Source organism: Triticum aestivum, chromosome 6A (genome assembly GCF_018294505.1).
Source record: "Triticum aestivum cultivar Chinese Spring chromosome 6A, IWGSC CS RefSeq v2.1, whole genome shotgun sequence".
NCBI classification, from domain to species: Eukaryota; Viridiplantae; Streptophyta; class Magnoliopsida; order Poales; family Poaceae; genus Triticum; species Triticum aestivum.
The window spans coordinates 33,612,192-33,631,634 of NC_057809.1; the positions used below are offsets into that span (position 1 = coordinate 33,612,192).

The 19,443-nt window shown below is 43.6% G+C and overlaps 1 protein-coding gene across 1 annotated transcript; it reads right to left on the reverse strand.

Annotated features, from left to right (window-relative positions):
• Positions 1 to 1,417: 1,417 nt before the first annotated feature.
• Positions 1,418 to 5,023, reverse strand: LOC123130152 (uncharacterized). Its single transcript, XM_044550102.1, has 2 exons — positions 3,889 to 5,023; positions 1,418 to 1,883 (listed from the first exon to the last, which is right to left on the reverse strand). Exons 1-2 carry the CDS (start codon positions 4,988 to 4,990, stop codon positions 1,834 to 1,836), a joined length of 1,152 nt encoding a protein of 383 aa, XP_044406037.1. The 5' UTR covers positions 4,991 to 5,023; the 3' UTR covers positions 1,418 to 1,833.
• Between the last annotated feature and the right edge of the window lie 14,420 nt (positions 5,024 to 19,443).

The following is a 19,443-nucleotide window of genomic DNA, read 5'->3' on the forward strand; positions in this document are numbered from 1 at the left end:
AACGGTTCAGATATAGTCAGTTCACTATTAGTTTTTTTGCCGCCAAGTAAACATGCAAAAAAGGTGGCTTACCGAAGCTACACCCCGAACATGAAGACAATTTTTGGAGCCGTTGCTCTGGTTTCTCGCTACCATCCGATGGGAGACCAAACAACAAGCACACCGCTAACACTCGCTCCAGGTCTCCAGCAAAAAGCAAAAACTTGAGTACTCCCTCCGCCCGAAAAAGCCTGTCCCAAGCTTGTTTTTGAAATGGATGTATCTAGCTTTACCTTGGTGCTAGATACATTCATTTGAGGGACAAGCTTTTTCTGACAGAGGGAGTATTCACCTAGAGAGACGACATTCAAATGACGAGCCCGATGAGGGGCAGCAACATGACCCCAGTGGCTAGGTTTCCGAGAAACAATTAATTTGCGAGGCTTTTCACCAGGTAGCCTCTTTTTTAAGCAAGTAGAACGGGCGGGCAAAATCACGTGAGATTTGTTATCTAAATGGGACTGACTCGGCTCCGGAACGGGCATCATAAACAAAAAGATCCATTCCATTCCCAGGTCGAAAGGGGCGACACACTATACACTGAAGCACAGGGCCGGGGTACATACATCAATGCAAGCAAATGAAGTGCAAGAGTAAGTGACAGGGCCAGCGCCCGAGCAAGTTCATTTCCCTTCCTGCCAGTTGGAATATTGCCTACACAAATCAGATAGCCGACTGCAGTTCACAGCTGATAGCAGACTACACAAGTTCACACCACATTTGCTACAAGTTCACACCACATTTGACCAGGGCGTGATGTATATAGAATGGAACAACCTACAGCAAATAATCCATTTCTGCATCTCACACAACGAAAACCGAACTCTAGCTACCTGCAGAGCAACCAATGCAATCAGCCAGACTGATCTAATCTCCATTCATGGGAAAAACTTTTAAACTAATCTCACAGTTTTTGTTTGATTCAGACAGTATAGCTTCAACATTGCAGAAATTGCGCCAAAAGCAAAAAATTGAATCAACTCTGCATTATTGGACAGATGCAACATTATATAGAAAGAACAACAAAAGGAGACCAATTAATCTGTAGCAGCACACCGCCAATTCCTATTGTTAGCATTCTTAAGTTTCTGGCTACAGTCTTATCATTTTAATCATGCGTTCAGTTCAAAAATTATTAAACATCTATAATGACCAAAATCGAAGAACATAGAATGTACACAAACCACGCCAACAGACAACATTTTGTAGAAGAACAGGGCCCCGCCCTGGTCCTTTTCATCAAAAACAAAAACGACATTCTATATTTCTCTGCGTCAAAAACGGAAGGTAAAGGAAGCAATGATTAGGCAACTCAGCTTCGTATAACAGCAAAAAGGGGAAGAAACATGACTTCCAGGTCAACATTTGCCTCCTTTTTTACCCACAAGTCACATAGCTGCTTCTTACGACAGCATAACACTCCCATTCTTGGACCATTCATACTTAAGCTACTCAACAGATAAGAGGCAAACATACTAAACTGAATAATATTTTCTGGCCACATGATCAGGATGAATTGAACAAGAACAACCACAATTGACTTGCAACCGCCCTGTTTAAACTGCTCAACGAAATATGACCAGCTTGATGGTAGTATACTAAACTGAAATAACCTTTTCTGGCCACATGATCAGGATGAATTGAACAAGAACAACCACAATGGACTTGCAACCTCCATGCTTAAACTGCTCGACGACCAGCTTGATAGTTGTATCTTCGAAAAGGCAACATCGGCAGACTTCAGATGATGGATTTTGTCCACTATGCAATGTAACACTAATGCGCACGCCACACTTAAGAGATCAGTTTGTCCTCGCCAGCGATTGACAACATTCTGCCACGATCTGTAAAGATACCAAGCACAAAACTCATGACCAACTTAAGAATTTATAATTTGTTTTGCCATGTACCTTTTCTTAGTTCAAAAGAAGATTCCATGGATGGATTTCAGATATGACCTTTAGCTATGCCAAAAATTAACATACAGTTTTTGAAGAAAATCTAAAGCCAGGAAACAGGACAATATTATATCAACAAGTCTTATTTGATTGTTTGGTAGTCTCCAATTTAGCCTAGCAGCAAGTTCATGTTTCATCATCTACTTGACCAATCAACGGCTCTAACGAATGGAGAAACTTCATTCTGGGGGTAATATGCAATTGGCTTACTTCCCATAAAGTGGTCCGCGTAAATAGCACATGAGTCCAGATTCACCAATGAAACAAGAGATGCCTTTTATTTTAGGATAGCATAATGTTGAGTACTTGACATCATTTTTCCATGTTTGCGGTATGCGCGTAAAACATCTGAGTTACATGCTTGCTAAACTAAAATATGTTCTTCAGATGATTTACAGATGGCAATCATTTTATGATGAGATTAAACTATATCTTGGATCCCTGTCCAAAAATGCCAATTAGTCCTTCTGAAGATGAGATCGACACTGAACTTCAGATTTCAGGAAAGAGAAACAGCAGAGATTACACTCTTAGTTTAGTTCTAATTGGCCGAGTCAAGCATTATCCAGACAGTAACTTACAATATCAGGATAAATTGTCAAATCAATATGGCCCACATGTGTCAGCCATGCATGCGCCACTGTGTATAGTTCAGCCGCATTTCAATTGATTAGACCTCACGTGGGACCACTCTCTCGTCTACCCTAATGCACCATTTAAATACAAGGTTAATCAACATGTTTTAACTAATTGTGGTTTATTATTTATTATGTACTAAAAAATAATGTAATTGTTCTCAGAAAAAACTAATGAAGTTAATTACTGGATTATATACCAAAGGAATTTTTAGATGGCTGTGGCGAACTCTACTAGAAATTCCAAAGAACTTTACAAAATCCAAAGAAACAATTAGTCAGGGCAAAGTGTTCTCAAAAGTTCTTCCGATTTTTATGGCAAAGTTCGGACACCATGTTAGCAAAGTCCTGTTAAAAATTTCTTCGTTTCTTAGAAAGTTCTTCATACTTTTTATAAAGTCCTTTGGAATTTTTGATTATGTTCTTCCGCTTTCCTGTGTATGGAGAGGAAACAAAATAAGATCAATCCATCTTCATAGGTATGCTGGATGGAAAATCCATCACATAGATGCCACTATCACACAGAAGCCAGATGCAGATCAAAAGATTGAGAAAAGAATAATAAAATTATTTCAAAAAACGAAATATATCGAATATTGGTCTTGTTCTAAAGGTCCTTTTGTCAGGAGTTCAAATATATAAAAATTCCTGAAATCAAAATATTGATTTAAAAGATATAAATGATTCAAATTAGGAAAGTTGAAATAAAAGGGGTGGATTTGTTTGGGAGAGAGAGCGGAGAAGAGAGAGAGTGGGCATGCACTGCTGATGTGATGTGTACCTGTTGATGTGATGTGCATGGCAGCATGGCGACATGTGGTGAAGATTGGAGTTGTGCGCGCAAAAGGTTAGGAATAGCCATATTCGGATAACATTCTGCCATGATCTAAAAAGACACCGTGCACAAAAATAATAACCAAAAGTTCAGCTCAGCATTCCACTTTGGTGAGGGGTATGTACTAGTACTAATTATGAAGGTTACAAGAGCCTGATACGCGAGCTACAGCCATATGCTAGAAAAGAGAAGTGTCCTATTTAACAAAAAGAAAATCTGAAGCAAGGTTACAGAATAATATAAGATCACCAAGTTTGCGTGCACATTTAGCAATACAATAGATCCACGTCATGACCCTTAACTAAAACATGAAACACAAAACTACATTCTGTTTAATGAATCAGAACCAACGAACTAAGCAAGCATCCAGAAACTGTAAAGAAAATGCATGACAACAGATAAGCAAGAGCCAGTATCATACCTGGAGGGTAGAAGCTCATGTAGGGTAGGACGCTAAAGTAGACCCCAGGCTCATCAACCTTCTTAAGCTGCCCAGAGCTGAGCTTGATCATAAATAAGCCAGCACCTGTGCATACGAAGATGACACCCACACCCTCTGCAGACCCAACAACAAATGGTTTCTCATCTTGTTTGGCAACAGGCACCGTTTTCTCCAGTTCGATGACCCTGTATTGCACCCATTCCGCAGGTCCTTCCATATCCATTGACCACATATAGAGGCTGGAATCCTTAATGTAGGCAAAGCCAAGTGAACTGTTCTCCTCCATCGCCATGAGGGCAATGTAATACATGGTGTGCGGCGGCGGGTCAATCATGGATAAGCTGTTCCTGCCCAAGTCATACTTGACGATTGCATTACCCAGCCGAACTGTGAAGTAGACTGCATCTCCGACAAGGGTGCCTCGCTTAGGGTGGAGATAGGGTGTGTAGCAGCGTCTATATGCTTCTCCCTCTCGCATGTGCTTTGCAAAGGTTTCACAACTGTTGTCGAGACACACCGGCTCGGTCCATGCCCCCGTCTCCGACGAGTAGACGCTCGCGCATATGGTGTCCTCGTAGTCGTGGGTGGCGGCGAAGAGCACGCGGAAGGGGCCGCCGTGGCAGTCGAGGTGGTCGCAGCCCTCGGCGGCGCAGAGCACTGCCGCGGACTCGATGAGCCACTCGATGTCCGGGGCGGGGACGGCGTGGCGGTCGCCCGTGATAGGGTCCCAGACGAGGTAGTCCATGTCCTCGTGCTCCAGCATGCGGACGAGGACGCGGCCGTGGCGGCAGTCGAGGGCGCGCGTGCGGCGGCAGTCGGAGCTCGGGTGGGGGAAATCCGGCACCGACGTGGTGGCGGCGAAGCGGGCGGGCGCGTCCCCGTCGATCACCCTGAGCCTGTGGAGGAGGCCGAGGAGGGGAGGGGCGCCGTGGAAGGCGCGGTAGCGGCGGAGGAAGCCCGGGTCGCAGAGAATGCGGAGCCACGGCTTGCAGACGAGGGCCGCGCGGAAGAGGTGCTCCGGATCGTCCGGCGGGAGGCGGAGGAGGATCTCGGCGGTGACGTCGTCGATCAGCCGCGCCATGGACGGCGGAAGCGAGGGTTTTGGGTGGGGATTGGGGGAGAGTCGGAGCAGAACGAGGCAGGTTGGGCTCTTCAACGGTTCAACCAGAACCGGCTTCAGCCTTATTTTGACGTGGCCATCTGGGCCGTGCCAGCTGGTCCAGCCCGTTAGCACACAGGCACGGCACGAGCTGAACGGGCCATGCCCCGGCACGGGGCACGCCAGGGAACATCGGCCGACACGACATGGCCCGTTTAACATTTTGTTTTAAATTTATATATATGGCATAAAAGAGAAAAAGTCCAAAACAAACCTTGAAGTTGTAGACAAAAGCTAAGTCAAACCTTGAGCTTTGAATTTCGGAAATTGGCACTCTGAACTTGTAATCCTGGTCTATTTTGGACCCTAGACCTGTCTGGTACACTGGGAATACTACAATCCCGACCGTGATAACCCGCTACTCTCTCATGGACAAGAATTTGGGCCGGCCCACTTTAACACAACAAGAATTCGTGAAGACTTAAAAATGTTCACGCATTCCTGAAATTGTCCAGTAGTTAAAAAATGTTCATATATTCTATTTTTGGCACAAATTGAATTCCTTTTAAAAAAATGTTTGGAATTTTGAAATTATATTCGCATTTTTTAAAATTGTAAGAGATTAAAAAAATCACATTTGTCAAAAATTGTTCGGAGTCAACAGTTCTCCACATGCTATGAAAAGTGTTTTGAATGTTAAAAATTGTGTCACGTCTTTTAAATAATGTTTTTGTAATTTATTAAATTGTTTCGTAAACAAAAAATATTTCGGATTTTCGGCTGCGGACTGGACCGGGCCGGCCCACCAGACATGAAGTGAGTTTTTTTTCTTAATATGCGATGTAAAAATTTGTCCTTTCTTTTTCTTAATGCGCAACATAATAATAATTCGAAACCAGAAACAACTGCTTTGGATTCGAACTATGTTTGGAATTTTGAAATTCTATTTGCATTTTTCAAAATTGTAAGTGATTAAAAAAGTCACATTTTTCAAAAAAAAAATCGGAGTTCCAACAGTTCTTCACATGCTATGTAAAGTGTTCGGATGTTCAAAATTGTGTCAAATTTATTAAATAATGTTTTTGTAATTTCTTAAACTATTTCGTAAATAAAAAATATTTCGTATTATCGGCTGCGGACTGGACCGGGCCGGCCCACCAGACATGAAGCGAGTTTTTTTTCGTAATATGCGACGTAAAAATTCGTCCTTTCTTTTTCTTAATGCGCAGCATAATAATAATTCAAAAATTGAAACAACTACTTTGGAGTCAAACTTGGGACCTGGCAGGGTTGACCCCATTCCGCTATCTAGTACAGCAAACGACTATGACTGACATAATCAGAGGCTTGAAATATTTAATCAGAAAGCAAAGCGTCGAACTTTGTAAACATTTTTTAGGAGCAAACAAGTATTGAGAACGTATTTTTCTCTAAAATCTTCGAGCATTTTATAAAGTGCGAGCATTTTTTTAAAATTTCGAATACTTTTAAAAACCAACAACTCTCTTTTTTGCGGGTGAAAAAACCAACAACTCTGAAAAGGCAAGCACTTTTTGAAACCTGAACAAAATATTTAAAGTGCGAACATTTTTTGAAACATAAAACATTTCTGACGCCTTCACAAAATTTTAAAGTGCGATCACTTTTTGAAACATAAACATTTTCTGAAACCTGAAAATATTTTGTGACGCCTAAAAAATATCACAAGTTTTAAAAATGTATGGACCAATTCAAAAAAATGTTTATACAATGAATAGTAATATTGGTGTGATTCAAAAAAATGTTTGGTACATTCAATTTTTTTTAACATTTCAAGAATCTTCACGAGTTTCAAAAAATGTGTGTACAATGTAAAAAAATGTTTGTGTGTTGCAAAAAATGTGTCGTACCCTTAACAGATTATACGTGGCATGTGTTTGAAATAAGTGTATACAAATTTAAAAATGTTGAACTATGTAAAAGAAAAGAGAACGAAAAAAACAAAGAAAAACCAGAGTAGTGCGCGAGCGCGAGTGACTACGCTAATGGGCCGTCCCAATTCAGCAAATACTGGCTAAGTCCCTTCAAGGTTCGCAATAGACAAGGATTAGAGAGTTTGGTGTGCTGATTTCAGGGATTGAGACTTCAGGGTTTAATTTAGCTTTCGCCTATAAATCCAACTGCAACCCAATAGGCTAACAATGGCTCAAAAAATAGTCCCGACAGGCCAATAAACACGTGGGCCTACATGCCTGGCGTGCTGACGGGCTGGCCCGATTAGCAAAGGGGTTGTGCTTGGGCCTGAGGGCGCAACACGCATGCCAACACAACATGACCCATTCACTAATCGGGCCTTGGTGGGCTATGTCGTGCCCGGCATGATTAGCACAGTTCTGTTGTGTCAGACCCTTTAGCAAGTTGTGGGTTCTATCTAAAAGTTTTTTTATCATAAAAAAATCCTAAAAGTTTTTTTGTACTAACAAAGTGTTCTCCCTTTAGGAAGGCTAGCTTTATTATACTAGTTTACCGAGGAAACTAGGGGCAGCATCCCAAGTGCTAGAGCAATATATAGATATAAATGTTTTCATCATCTACTAATTTAGCGATATAAATGTTTTCATCATCTACTAATTTAGCGAGGAAACTAAGGGCACCATCCCAAACGCTAGAGGGTTTATTACAAAAACTAAATTAAGCTAGCTCACGAGCAACACTCTACTACAGTAGTTTCAGGTTGACCTTTCGGTACCCTATAGCCAAGTCCAAAATATGTGCATATGTTCGCCTCCACCTCCCACCACCACCCCTCCATGCTGGTTTTTCACCCTTCCACAAAAAAACTGAATCGACTCACCCGATCCTCGTTGCTCTGTTTTGCCATATGTCGATTCAATTCAATCGCATAAATACTAGGTAATTCAGGTTTCAAAAATCACATCATATATGTGAGATCACTTTCCTAAAAGTCAGATAGAAGATCTTTGTGCAATAAACTATGAAAACAAAATCGGATATTTCTCAATGAAAAATCGTTAATCCCATGTACTTGCCCAATTTTCAAAAAACGGTAAGCGTGAGCCGAGCGAAAGGCCACAACTTAGAGCAATGGCCTCTTAAGCGCAGCTTAACCCGAAATAGGCATTTTTTTTAAAAAAAATTGGCCAGAATTCGGCTGTTTTTTTAATAATATGCACAAAAAAGGAAACATAGCACATAGATAACTGAAAATCCGAAATATCATATAAGGTTGTGGTTCAGTGGTTCACACACCATAACAAATAGCGAAATAACACATAAGAATAAGGTTTAGTGGTTCACACAGCAAGGATAAATGCATAACATTTTCTTAGAATGATTGTATAAGATAAAGGGGCCAAATGGTAGCAACCAAGCAGCAGCTCACGTAGCTACAACAACAGCAGCCAAACAACAACCCTTGCCCAAGCAGTAGCTGCTCAAGCAGTAGTTCATGACTTCATGGATGATTCATCACCCACATAAGTGCACCCAATCACCACTCCATCTTCATCATCCTTGTGCTTTATGTCCTCCCTTCTGCTCATGCATTCTCTAGTTCCTCTTCGTCTGACTCAAACTCTTCATCATGGAGATCTCTAACTCTTGGACTTCAACGAAGCTCAGGTTGTTCACTATTTCCCATAGCCTCTTCAGTGACACTCCAATGTATGCCATCTGCTCCCTCATGTCCATCTGGAAACACCATGAAAGCATGATCATGTCCAAGGTCCCATTTTCAAAATCTCTCACCAGTGCCATAAAATCATTTTTGATAACCTCCCAAAAGTGTTGATAAAAAAGAAATGATAGACGATCAGGGCCAGGGGCCCCATTAGCATATGAGCACATGATGGCTTCTTTAATTTCCTCTTCTGAAAAGGGCTTTTCCAGGGAAGCATTCTCTGCTTCTGTCACCGGTTCTTCCTCACACCAAAACTGGTCATCTAGATGGATATTGGGTCTGGGTTCATAACCAAAAAGGTTTTTATAAAAGTCAGTAGCAACATCCAACATGTGCTTAGTGGAGTATACAGGGCCATCTGGCCCTGCCAGGATAGATAGCTGGTTTTCCTTCTGTGTTGGTTAGCAACAACATGAAAATATGCTGTGTTTCTATCTCCCTCTTTGATCTTCCTATCTCTAGATCTCTGCCACATGGCAGTTTCCTCTTTTCTCCAAATCTCTTCAAGCTCTCCCTTGATTTGTTTCATTCTGAGGACATCCCCAGCATTGGTTCTGTTTTGTTCAACAAAGACATCAAGGATATCAAATTCCTGTAGTAGGTCTTTTTTCCTTTTCTTCATGGATGCTTCTAGGTTTATACTCCATCCTTTAACAATTTCCTAAATAGCTTGGTTTTGAACTGCCAAGTCCCAATAGCAGTTGTGCATGGTGAAGGTGTGGCCCAAATCCTTTCCACCAAGGCTCGAAAATCTGGTTGTTCCAGCCACCACTTCTCAAATTTAAATGGTCTGGATGGGTTAGAAGTACCCACCCCGGAGTCATGGAGAATTGGGGCATGGTCACTTCCCACTCTAGGTAGCGCACACAAAGTGGTAAGGGGGGAGTGACTATCCCAGCTAGTAGCAGAGAAAACTCTGTTAATAGTGGCAAAGATTGGGTTGTCCTGATTATTACTCCAGGTATAAACCCTGTTAGACAGCTTATACTCCATAAGGCCCCATTTATTTATCCAGTCATTGAACAAGAACGTCCAAGAAGTGTTAATATTGCCTGAAGATTTATCTTTAGCCTCTCTAATCAGATTGAAGTCACCCCCAAACAGAACAAGATATCACAAGTCATCCATACTTTCATGTAGTTTAGCAATAAAGTCAATTTTGTCTACAACATAAGCTGTGCCATAAACCACAATCAAATGCCAGCAGAAACCATCAGTTTTGTTTTTTAAGGTAATGATAATACAATATTTTTTTATTACAAACACTAAGGACCTCAAAAAGATTAGATTTAGTACCCACAAGGATACCCCTAGCAGAGCCTACTGCAGGTAGCATATGCCATTCATAAGCAGTAGAGCCAGCTAGGGCATTGAGGAAAGAATCAGACAAGGTCTCTCTCTTAATTTCTTGAAAGCCTAAAAAATCAGGCTTATACTTGTTAACTAAGTCAGACAGGCACTGTAGTTTCCCTTTTTGGCCCAAACCCCTAATATTCCAAAAGATACCAATCATGGGATTTTGAATGGATGTGTCAGACTAAAAAGTCCCCCTCTTACAGCATTCCCAGAACCACCCTCAACATCAACAGTGCCCCCTGGTGTTGGTGTTGGGAATGTCTCTTTTAGGAGTAAAAACTCCATTGTCAGCATTAAATCCAGTATCTAAATTGTCAGGCAGAGATCTCAGGATTCTGAGAAGCAAATAAAAGGCATTTTTTAGTTTCATCTCTAATAATGTCATTAATGATCTGGTTTTTTTCTATCTCATCATCACCAATCTTGATATTAACTGCAGAAGCATAAAATTAGATGTAGATTCAGCAGCAAAGGACTTACTTTTAAATGTAGAGGGATTTCCAGGTTTTACTTCATCTTGTATGCTGTAGCTTTCTCCATAATATTTTGATGGAAATATGCCCTAGATGCAATAATAAAGTTATTATTTATTTCCTTATATCATGATAAATGTTTATTATTCATGCTAGAATTGTATTAACCGGAAACATAATACATGTGTGAATACGTAGACAAACAGAGTGTCACTAGTATGCCTCTACTTGACTAGCTCGTTAATCAAAGATGGTTATGTTTCCTAACCATGAACAAAGAGTTGTTATTTGATTAACGGGATCACATCATTAGTTGAATGATCTGATTGACATGACCCATTCCATTAGCTTAGCACCCGATCGTTTAGTATGTTGCTATTGCTTTCTTCATGACTTATACATGTTCCTATGACTATGAGATTATGCAACTCCCGTTTGCCGGAGGAACACTTTGTGTGCTACCAAACGTCACAACGTAATTGGGTGATTATAAAGGAGCTCTACAGGTGTCTCCAAAGGTACATGTTGGGTTGGCGTATTTCGAGATTAGGATTTGTCACTCCGAATGTCGGAGAGGTATCTCTGGGCCCTCTCGGTAATGCACATCACTTAAGCCTTGCAAGCATTGCAACTAATGAGTTAGTTGCGGGATGATGTATTACGGAACGAGTAAAGAGACTTGCCGGTAACAATATTGAACTAGGTATTGGATACCGACGATCGAATCTCGGGCAAGTAACATACCGATGACAAAGGGAACAACGTATGTTGTTATGCGGTCTAACCAATAAAGATCTTCGTAGAATATGTAGGAGCCAATATGGGCATCTAGGTCCCGCTCTTGGTTATTGACCGGAGACGTGTCTCGGTCATGTCTACATTGTTCTCGAACCGTAGGGTCCGCACGCTTAAGGTTTCGATGACAGTTATATTATGAGTTTATGAGTTTTGATGTACCGAAGGAGTTCGGAGTTCCGGATGAGATCGGGGACATGACGAGGAGTCTCGAAATGGTTGAGACATAAAGATTGATATATTGGAAGCCTATGTTTGGATAACGGAAGTGTTCCGGGTGAAATCGGGATTTTACCGGAGTACCGGGAGGTTACCGGAACCCCCCGGGAGCTATATGGGCCTTAGTGGGCTTTAGTGGAAAGGAGAAAGGGGCAGCCCAAGGTGGGCCGCGTGCCTCCCCCCTCCCCTAGTCCTATTAGCAGTAGGAGAGGTGGCCGGCCCCCTCTATCTCTTTCCCCCCTCAAGGAATCCTATTCCAACTAGGATTGGGGGGGGGGGATCCTACTCCCAGAGGGAGTAGGACTCCCTTGGCGCGCCCTCCATGGCCGGCCGCCCCCTCCCCCTTGGCTCCTTTATATACAGAGGCAGGGGGCACCCTAGAACACACAAGTTGATCCACGTGATCGTTCCTTAGCCGTGTGCGGTGCCCCTGCCACCATATTCCACCTCGATCATATCGTTGTAGTGCTTAGGCGAAGCCCTGCGTCAGTAGAACATCATCATCGTCACCATGCCGTTGTGCTGACAGAACTCATCCCCGAAGCTTTGCTAGATCGGAGCCCGGGGAGCGTCATCGAGCTGTACGTGTGCTAAGAACTCGGAGGTGCCGGAGTAACGGTGCTTGGATCAGTCGGATCGGGAAGACGTACGACTACTTCCTCTATGTTGCGTCAACGCTTCCGTTGCGGTCTACGAGGGTACATAGACAACACTCTCCCCTCTCGTTGCTACGCATCACCATGATCTTACGTGTGCGTAGGAATTTTTTTGAAATTACTACGTTCCCCAACAGTGGCATCCGAGCCAGGTTTTTATGTTGATGTTATATGCACGAGTAGAACACAAGTGAGTTGTGGGCGATATAAGTCATACTGCCTACCAGCATGTCATACTTTGGTTCGGCGGCATTGTTGGACGAGACGACCCGGACCGACATTACGCGTATGCTTACGCGAGACCGGTTCTCCCGACGTGCTTTGCACATAGGTGGCTTGCGGGCGACAGTCTCTCCAACTTTAGTTGAACCAAGTGTGGCTACGGCCGGTCCTTGCGAAGGTTAAAACAGAGTCAAATTGACAAACTATCGTTGTGGTTTTGATGCGTAGGTGAGATTGGTTCTTACTTAAGCCCGTAACAGCCACGTAAATCTTGCAACAACAAAGTAGAGGACGTCTAACTTGTTTTTGCAGGGCATGTTGTGATGTGATATGGTCAAGGCATGATTATGAATTTTATTGTATGAGATGATCATGTTTTGTAACCGAGTTATCGGCAACTGGCAGGAGCCATATGGTTGTCGCTTTATTGTATGCAATGCAATCGCGATGTAATGCTTTACTTTATCACTAAGCGGTAGCGATAGTCGTGGAAGCATAAGATTGGCGAGACGACAACGATGCTACGATGGAGATCAAGGTGTCGCGCCGGTGACGATGGTGATCATGACGGTGCTTCGGAGATGGAGATCACAGGCACAAGATGATGATGGCCATATCATATCACTTATATTGATTGCATGTGATGTTTATCTTTTATGCATCTTATCTTGCTTTGATTGACGGTAGCATTATAAGATGATCTCTCACTAATTATCAAGAAGTGTTCTCCCTGAGTATGCACCATTGCGAAAGTTTTTCGTGCTGAGACACCACGTGATGATCGGGTGTGATAGGCTCTTCGTTCAAATACAACGGGTGCAAAACAGTTGCACACGCGGAATACTCAGGTTATACTTGACGAGCCAAGCATATACAGATATGGCCTCGGAACACAGAGACCGAAAGGTCGAGCGTGAATCATATAGTAGATATGATCAACATAGTGATGTTCACCATTGAAACTACTCCATCTCAGGTGATGATCGGACATGGTTTAGTTGATTTGGATCACGTGATCACTTAGAGGATTAGAGGGATGTCTATCTAAGTGGGAGTTCTTAAGTAATATGATTAAATTGAACTTAAATTTATCATGAACTTAGTCCTGGTAGTATTTTGCAAATTATATTGTAGATCAATAGCTCGCGTTGTTGCTTCCCTGTGTTTATTTTGATATGTTCCTAGAGAAAATTGTGTTGAAAGATGTTAGTAGCAATGATGCGGATTGGATCCGTGATCTGAGGTTTATCCTCATTGTTGCACAGAAAAATTATGTCCTTGATGCACCGCTAGGTGACAGACCTATTGCAGGAGCAGATGCAGAAGTTATGAAACGTTTGGCTAGCTCAATATGATGACTACTTGATAGTTTAGTGCACCATGCTTAACGGCTTAGAATCGGGACTTCAAAGACGTTTTGAACGTCATGGACCATATGAGATGTTCTAGGTATTGAAGTTAATATTTCAAGCAAATACCCGAGTTGAGAGATATGAAGTCTCCAACAAGTTCTATAGCTAAAAGATGGAGGAGAATCGCTCAACTAGTGAGCATGTGCTCAGATTGTCTGGGTACTACAATCGCTTGAATCAAGTGGGAGTTAATCTTCCAGATAAGATAGTGATTGACAGAATTCTCTAGTCACCATCACCAAGTTAGTAGAACTTCGTGATGAACTATAATATGCAAGGGATAACGGAAACAACTCCCAAGCTCTTCGTGATGCTGAAATCAACGAAGGTAGAAATCAAGAAGAACATCAAGTGTTGATGGTTGACAAGATCACTAGTTTCAAGAAAAGGGTAAAGGGAAGAAGGGGAACTTCAAGAAGAATGGCAAGCAAGTTGCTGCTCAAGTGAAGAAGCCCAAGTCTAGTCCTAAGCCTGAGACTAAGTGCTTCTACTGCAAAGGGACTGGTCACTAAAAGCGGAACTACCCCAAGTAATTGGCGGATAAGAAGGATGGCAAAGTGAACATAAGTATATTTGATATACATGTTATTGATGTGTACTTTACTAGTGTTTATAGCAACCCCTCAGTATTTGATACTGGTTCAGTTGCTAAGAGTAGTAACTCGAAACGGGAGTCGCAGAATAAACAGAAACTAGTAAAAGTCGAGGTGACGATGTGTGTTGGAAGTAGTTCCAAGATTCATATGATCATCATCGCACTCTCCCTATACTTTCGGGATTAGTGTTGAAACTAAATAAGTGTTATTTGGTGTTTGCGTTGAGCATGAATATGATTTGATCATGTTTATTGCAATACGGTTATTCATTTAAGTTAGAGAACAATTGTTGTTCTGTTTACACGAATAAAACCTTATATGGTTACACACCCAATGAAAATGGTTCATTGGATCTCGATCGTAGTGATACACATATTCATAATATTGAAACCAAAAGATGCAAAGTTAATAATGATAAGTGCAACTTATTTGTGGCACTGCCGTTTAGGTCATATTGGTGTAAAGCGCATGAAGAAACTCCATGCTGATGGGCTTTTTGAATCACTTGATTATGAATCACTTGATGCTTGCGAACCATGCCTCATGGGCGGGATGACTAAGACTCCGTTCTCCGGAACAATAGAGCAAGCAACTAACTTATTGGTAATAATACATACTGATGTATGTGATCCGATGAGTGTTGAGGCTCGTGGCAAGTATCATTATTTTCTAACCTTCACAGATGATTTGAGCAGATATGGGTATGTCTACTTGATGAAACACAAGTCTGAAACATTTGAAAATTTCAAAGAATTTCAGAGTGAAGTGGAGAATCATCGTAACAAGAAAATAAAAGTTTCTACGATATGATCGCAGAGGTAAAATATTTGAGTTACGAGTTTTGGCCTTCAGTTAAAACAAAGTGAAATAGTTTCACTACTCACGCCACCTGGAACACCACAGTGTAATGGTGTGTCCGAACATCGTAACCGTACTTTATTAGATATGGTGCAATCTATGATGTCTCTTGCCGATTTACCACTATCGTTTTGGGGTTATGCATTAGAGACAGCTGCATTCACGTTAAATAGGGCACCATCTAAATCCGTTGAGACGACACTATATGAACTATGGTTTAGCAAGAAACCAAAGTTATCGTTTCTTAAAAAGTTTGGGGTTGTCACTACTAGAAAAAGGGCTATAGATGGGATTGACACTAATGGCGCACCTAACAAGCGGTGCGCCATTAGTATATACTAATGGCGCACCACCTTCTGATACGCCATTAGAGTTGAAACTAATAATGGCGCACCTGGCACAGGGTGCGCCATTAGTATCAAATTTTTTTTGAACTAGTGCGCCTGTCCAAACATACTGATAGCGCATCCAGACAAAGTGCGCCATTACTAGTTGTAACTAGTAATGGCGCACCTGTCGGAAAGTGCGCCACTAATGTTGTTTTTTTTATTATATTTTTTATTCCCTTTTTTGCAAAACTACTAATGGCGCACTGTTCCACCATGCGCCATTACTAGTTCAAACTAGTAATGGCGCACTGCGGGACAGTGCGCCATTAGTAAGTTTTTTTTTTTGCAAAACTACTAATGGCGCACCACCAGATGGTGCGCCATTAGTAACCTGGATTACTAATGGCGCATTTAGAGTTGGTGCGCCATTAGTAAGTGGGCAGCAACAAGATATTTTGGGAAGCCTCTCCTACCCACACTCACTTTCTCCCCACTTCATTCTCTCCACCTCCTCCTTGTCTCGGGTGCCTCCTCTTTTTCACCTCATTTCCACCATAGATTCATTCAATTTAAGTGGTTAAATTACCTTGTTTTGATAGGTAAGTAATGGGGGAAGCTATATTTATGTTGTTCTCCCTACAACAATGTGCACATGCACTTTTTATGGCCTAGCTAGATCTATGTATGTTCGTGGTGTTGCATATGTTTGTGGTGTTGCATATGTGTTTGTGTTTGGAGGTGTACCGGTATTTGAAATGCGATAGTTGCCAATATTTTGCCGGAATGTTGATTCATTTCCGTTTCGGCGAGAATTTTGGCATTAAGCATTCTTTTTGGTCCTATTTTTAGGGAAAGTCATGCCAAATTTTTTCTTGGTTCTAAAATATCGTTTTGCTCTACCCCGCAGGCGACCATGGTCCGCATGATGACCGAAGGCATCGTGAATAGGTTTTTGAGGTCCGCGAAGGCCGAGATGCTTCAAAAGAACGAGACGGAGATAAGATGTCCGTGTCGAAGATGCAAGCTGAAGAGCCTTATTGCGGACCCGGAATCCGGGCAGGTGCGGGACCACCTGCTCTTGCGTGGTTTCATGGATGGCTATCGGTGGCAAGGTGATGAAGATGACTACGAAGTCGTCCATGGGGGCCGGGCAAGAAATGAGGAAGGGCAGCAAGACAACCACCGCGGCTCGGGCGGGCGAGAAGACGAAGAATCCCCAGGAGATGATCACGACGGTGATGCTGTACACAGTCATCATGTAGAAGATGCAGGACATGATGATGAGGAAGATGCCGGAGCAGACGACGGGCATGATCATGAAGATGATGATGCCGGCGGAGCAGACGACGCTGGACCATCGATGGGCTGGGTGCAGGACCCTCATATTCAAGAGCTGCTTCTCAAGCAGACGGATAACGCAAGAGCTGCCGCCCGAGAGAAAGCCAAGATGGATCAACTTGAGTTAGACGCGGTTACTCCATTGTATGAAGGATGCAGGCCCGAGGATACCCGCCTGAAAGTAACGCTCATGGCTCTGGAGATGAAGGTAAAACACAAAATGACCGACGCATGCTTCGACGAGAACATGTCATTCTGGCACGAACGTCTTCCCAAGGGGAACAAGTGCCCGACCAGTTTGGAGGAGGCGAAGAAAATCGTGTGTCCTCTGGATTTACCGCACGTGAAATACCATGTGTGCATGAACAATTGCATCATTTATCGGGACGAGCACGCGGAGTCTACCATATGTCCGGTGTGCGGCGTCACTCGATACAAGAAGAGGAAGAAAGCTCCTCGAAAAGTGGTGTGGTACTTTCCGATCACTCCTCGTCTGCAGCGGTATTTCGCGGACCCTAAGGTAGCAAAGCTCCTGCGTTGGCACGCGGATAGGGAGGAGAAGAAGCGAGAAGATGACGCAAATGATCCGGAGATAGATAAAAAAGACAAGATGCTGAGTCACCCTAAGGATGCGAGCCAGTGGCAAGCGTTGAACTTCGAAGACCCAGAATTTGGGAACGATCCAAGGAACATCGTGCTGGGCGCGAGCACCGATGGAGTCAATCCGTTTGGCAGCCAGAGAAGCACACATAGCACCTGGCCTGTGTTTGTGTGGATGTACAACCTTCCCCCTGGTTGTGCATGAAGAGGAAGTACATTCACATGAGTATGCTAATTGAAGGACCGAAACAACCAGGGAACGACATCAATCTGTATCTGGGGCTGCTGAAAGAGGAGCTTGACACGCTGTGGAAAACGCCAGCCAATACGTGGGACGCCGCAGAGAAAGAATATTTCCCTATGAGAGCCGCGCTGCTCACGACGGTGCACGACTATCTCGGTTACGGATATGTCGCGGGGCAGGTGGTCCACGGATTTTCTGGATGCGTCAGGTGCATGGATGACACAACGTATCGCCAGCTAGATAGAGATCCCGGGTCTTCGAAAACCGTGTTCATGGGACATCGAAGGTGGCTTCGCGACGATGACCCGTGGAGAAAACGCAAGGATCTGTTCGATGGTGAAACCGAACCCCGAGGACGCCCGCGTACGAGGAGCGGCGAGGAAATAGACGAGCTGTTGAAAAATTGGAAAGACTGCCCACTGCCGGGAAAGAAGCAAAAGGCGCCAGAGCCGGGAAAGAAGCGAAAGGCGCCAGAGCCGCTGCTGAAGGTATGGAAAACGAGGTCTGTTTTCTGGGACTTGCCGTACTGGAAGATCCACCGTGTGCCTCACAGCCTTGATGTCATGCATATCACGAAGAACGTGTGCGAGAGTCTGCTTGGTACCCTGCTCAACATGCCAGAGAGGACCAAAGATGGGCCGAAAGCAAGGGCAGACTTGAAATCAATGGGCATCAGGCAGGAGCTTCACGCTATATATGATGATCATGATGATGATGATGAGGCGAAGCAGGACACGGAAAGTCGTCGCAAAGGCAAGAAGGCCAAGAAGACCGGAAATGACTACCCTCCCGCGTGCTTCACTCTAAGTCAGGAGGAGATCGAGCAGTTTTTCACCTGCCTCGTAGGAGTAAAACTTCCTTACGGTTACGCGGGGAAGATAAGCAGATACCTAGACCCAGCGAAGCAGAAGTTCAGCGGGATGAAGTCTCACGACTGTCACGTGCTGATGACGCAGATACTTCCAGTTGCAATCCGTGGGATCATGGACGCGCACGTCCGTGAAACCCTATTTGGCCTATGCAACTTTTTCGACGTCATCTCTCGGAAGTCTGTTGGCGTGAGGCAACTCAGAAGGCTACAGGAAGAGATCGTGGTGATACTATGCGAGCTTGAGATGTACTTCCCGCCCGCATTCTTCGACGTTATGGTGCATCTGCTGGTCCATATCGTGGACGATATCATCCAACTCGGGCCGACGTTCCTGCACAGCATGATGCCGTTCGAAAGGATGAATGGTGTCATCAAAGGATACGTTCGCAACATGTCACGTCCAGAGGGAAGCATAGCCAGGGGCTTTCTGACCGAAGAGTGCATCTCCTACTGCACGAATTATCTAGGCATCGAGAACCCCGTTGGTCTGCCCGTCAACAGGCACCTCGGCAGGCTCGCTGGATGGGGTCACCGTGAGGGTCGTCGCGAAATGCATGTCGACTTCGAGGGTCGACTCGCCGACTTTGAAAGAGCAAACCTAGTCGCGCTACAACACATAGACGTGGTCGATCCTTGGGTGGTAGAGCACAAAACCTTTATTAAGAAGACGTACAATGACCGAGGCCAACAGAGGACGGACGGAGATATACTCAAAGAGCACAACTCATGTTTCACGCGTTGGTTCAAGCAGAAGCTTCTGTCGTACCCTTTACATGAGGATTCTTCC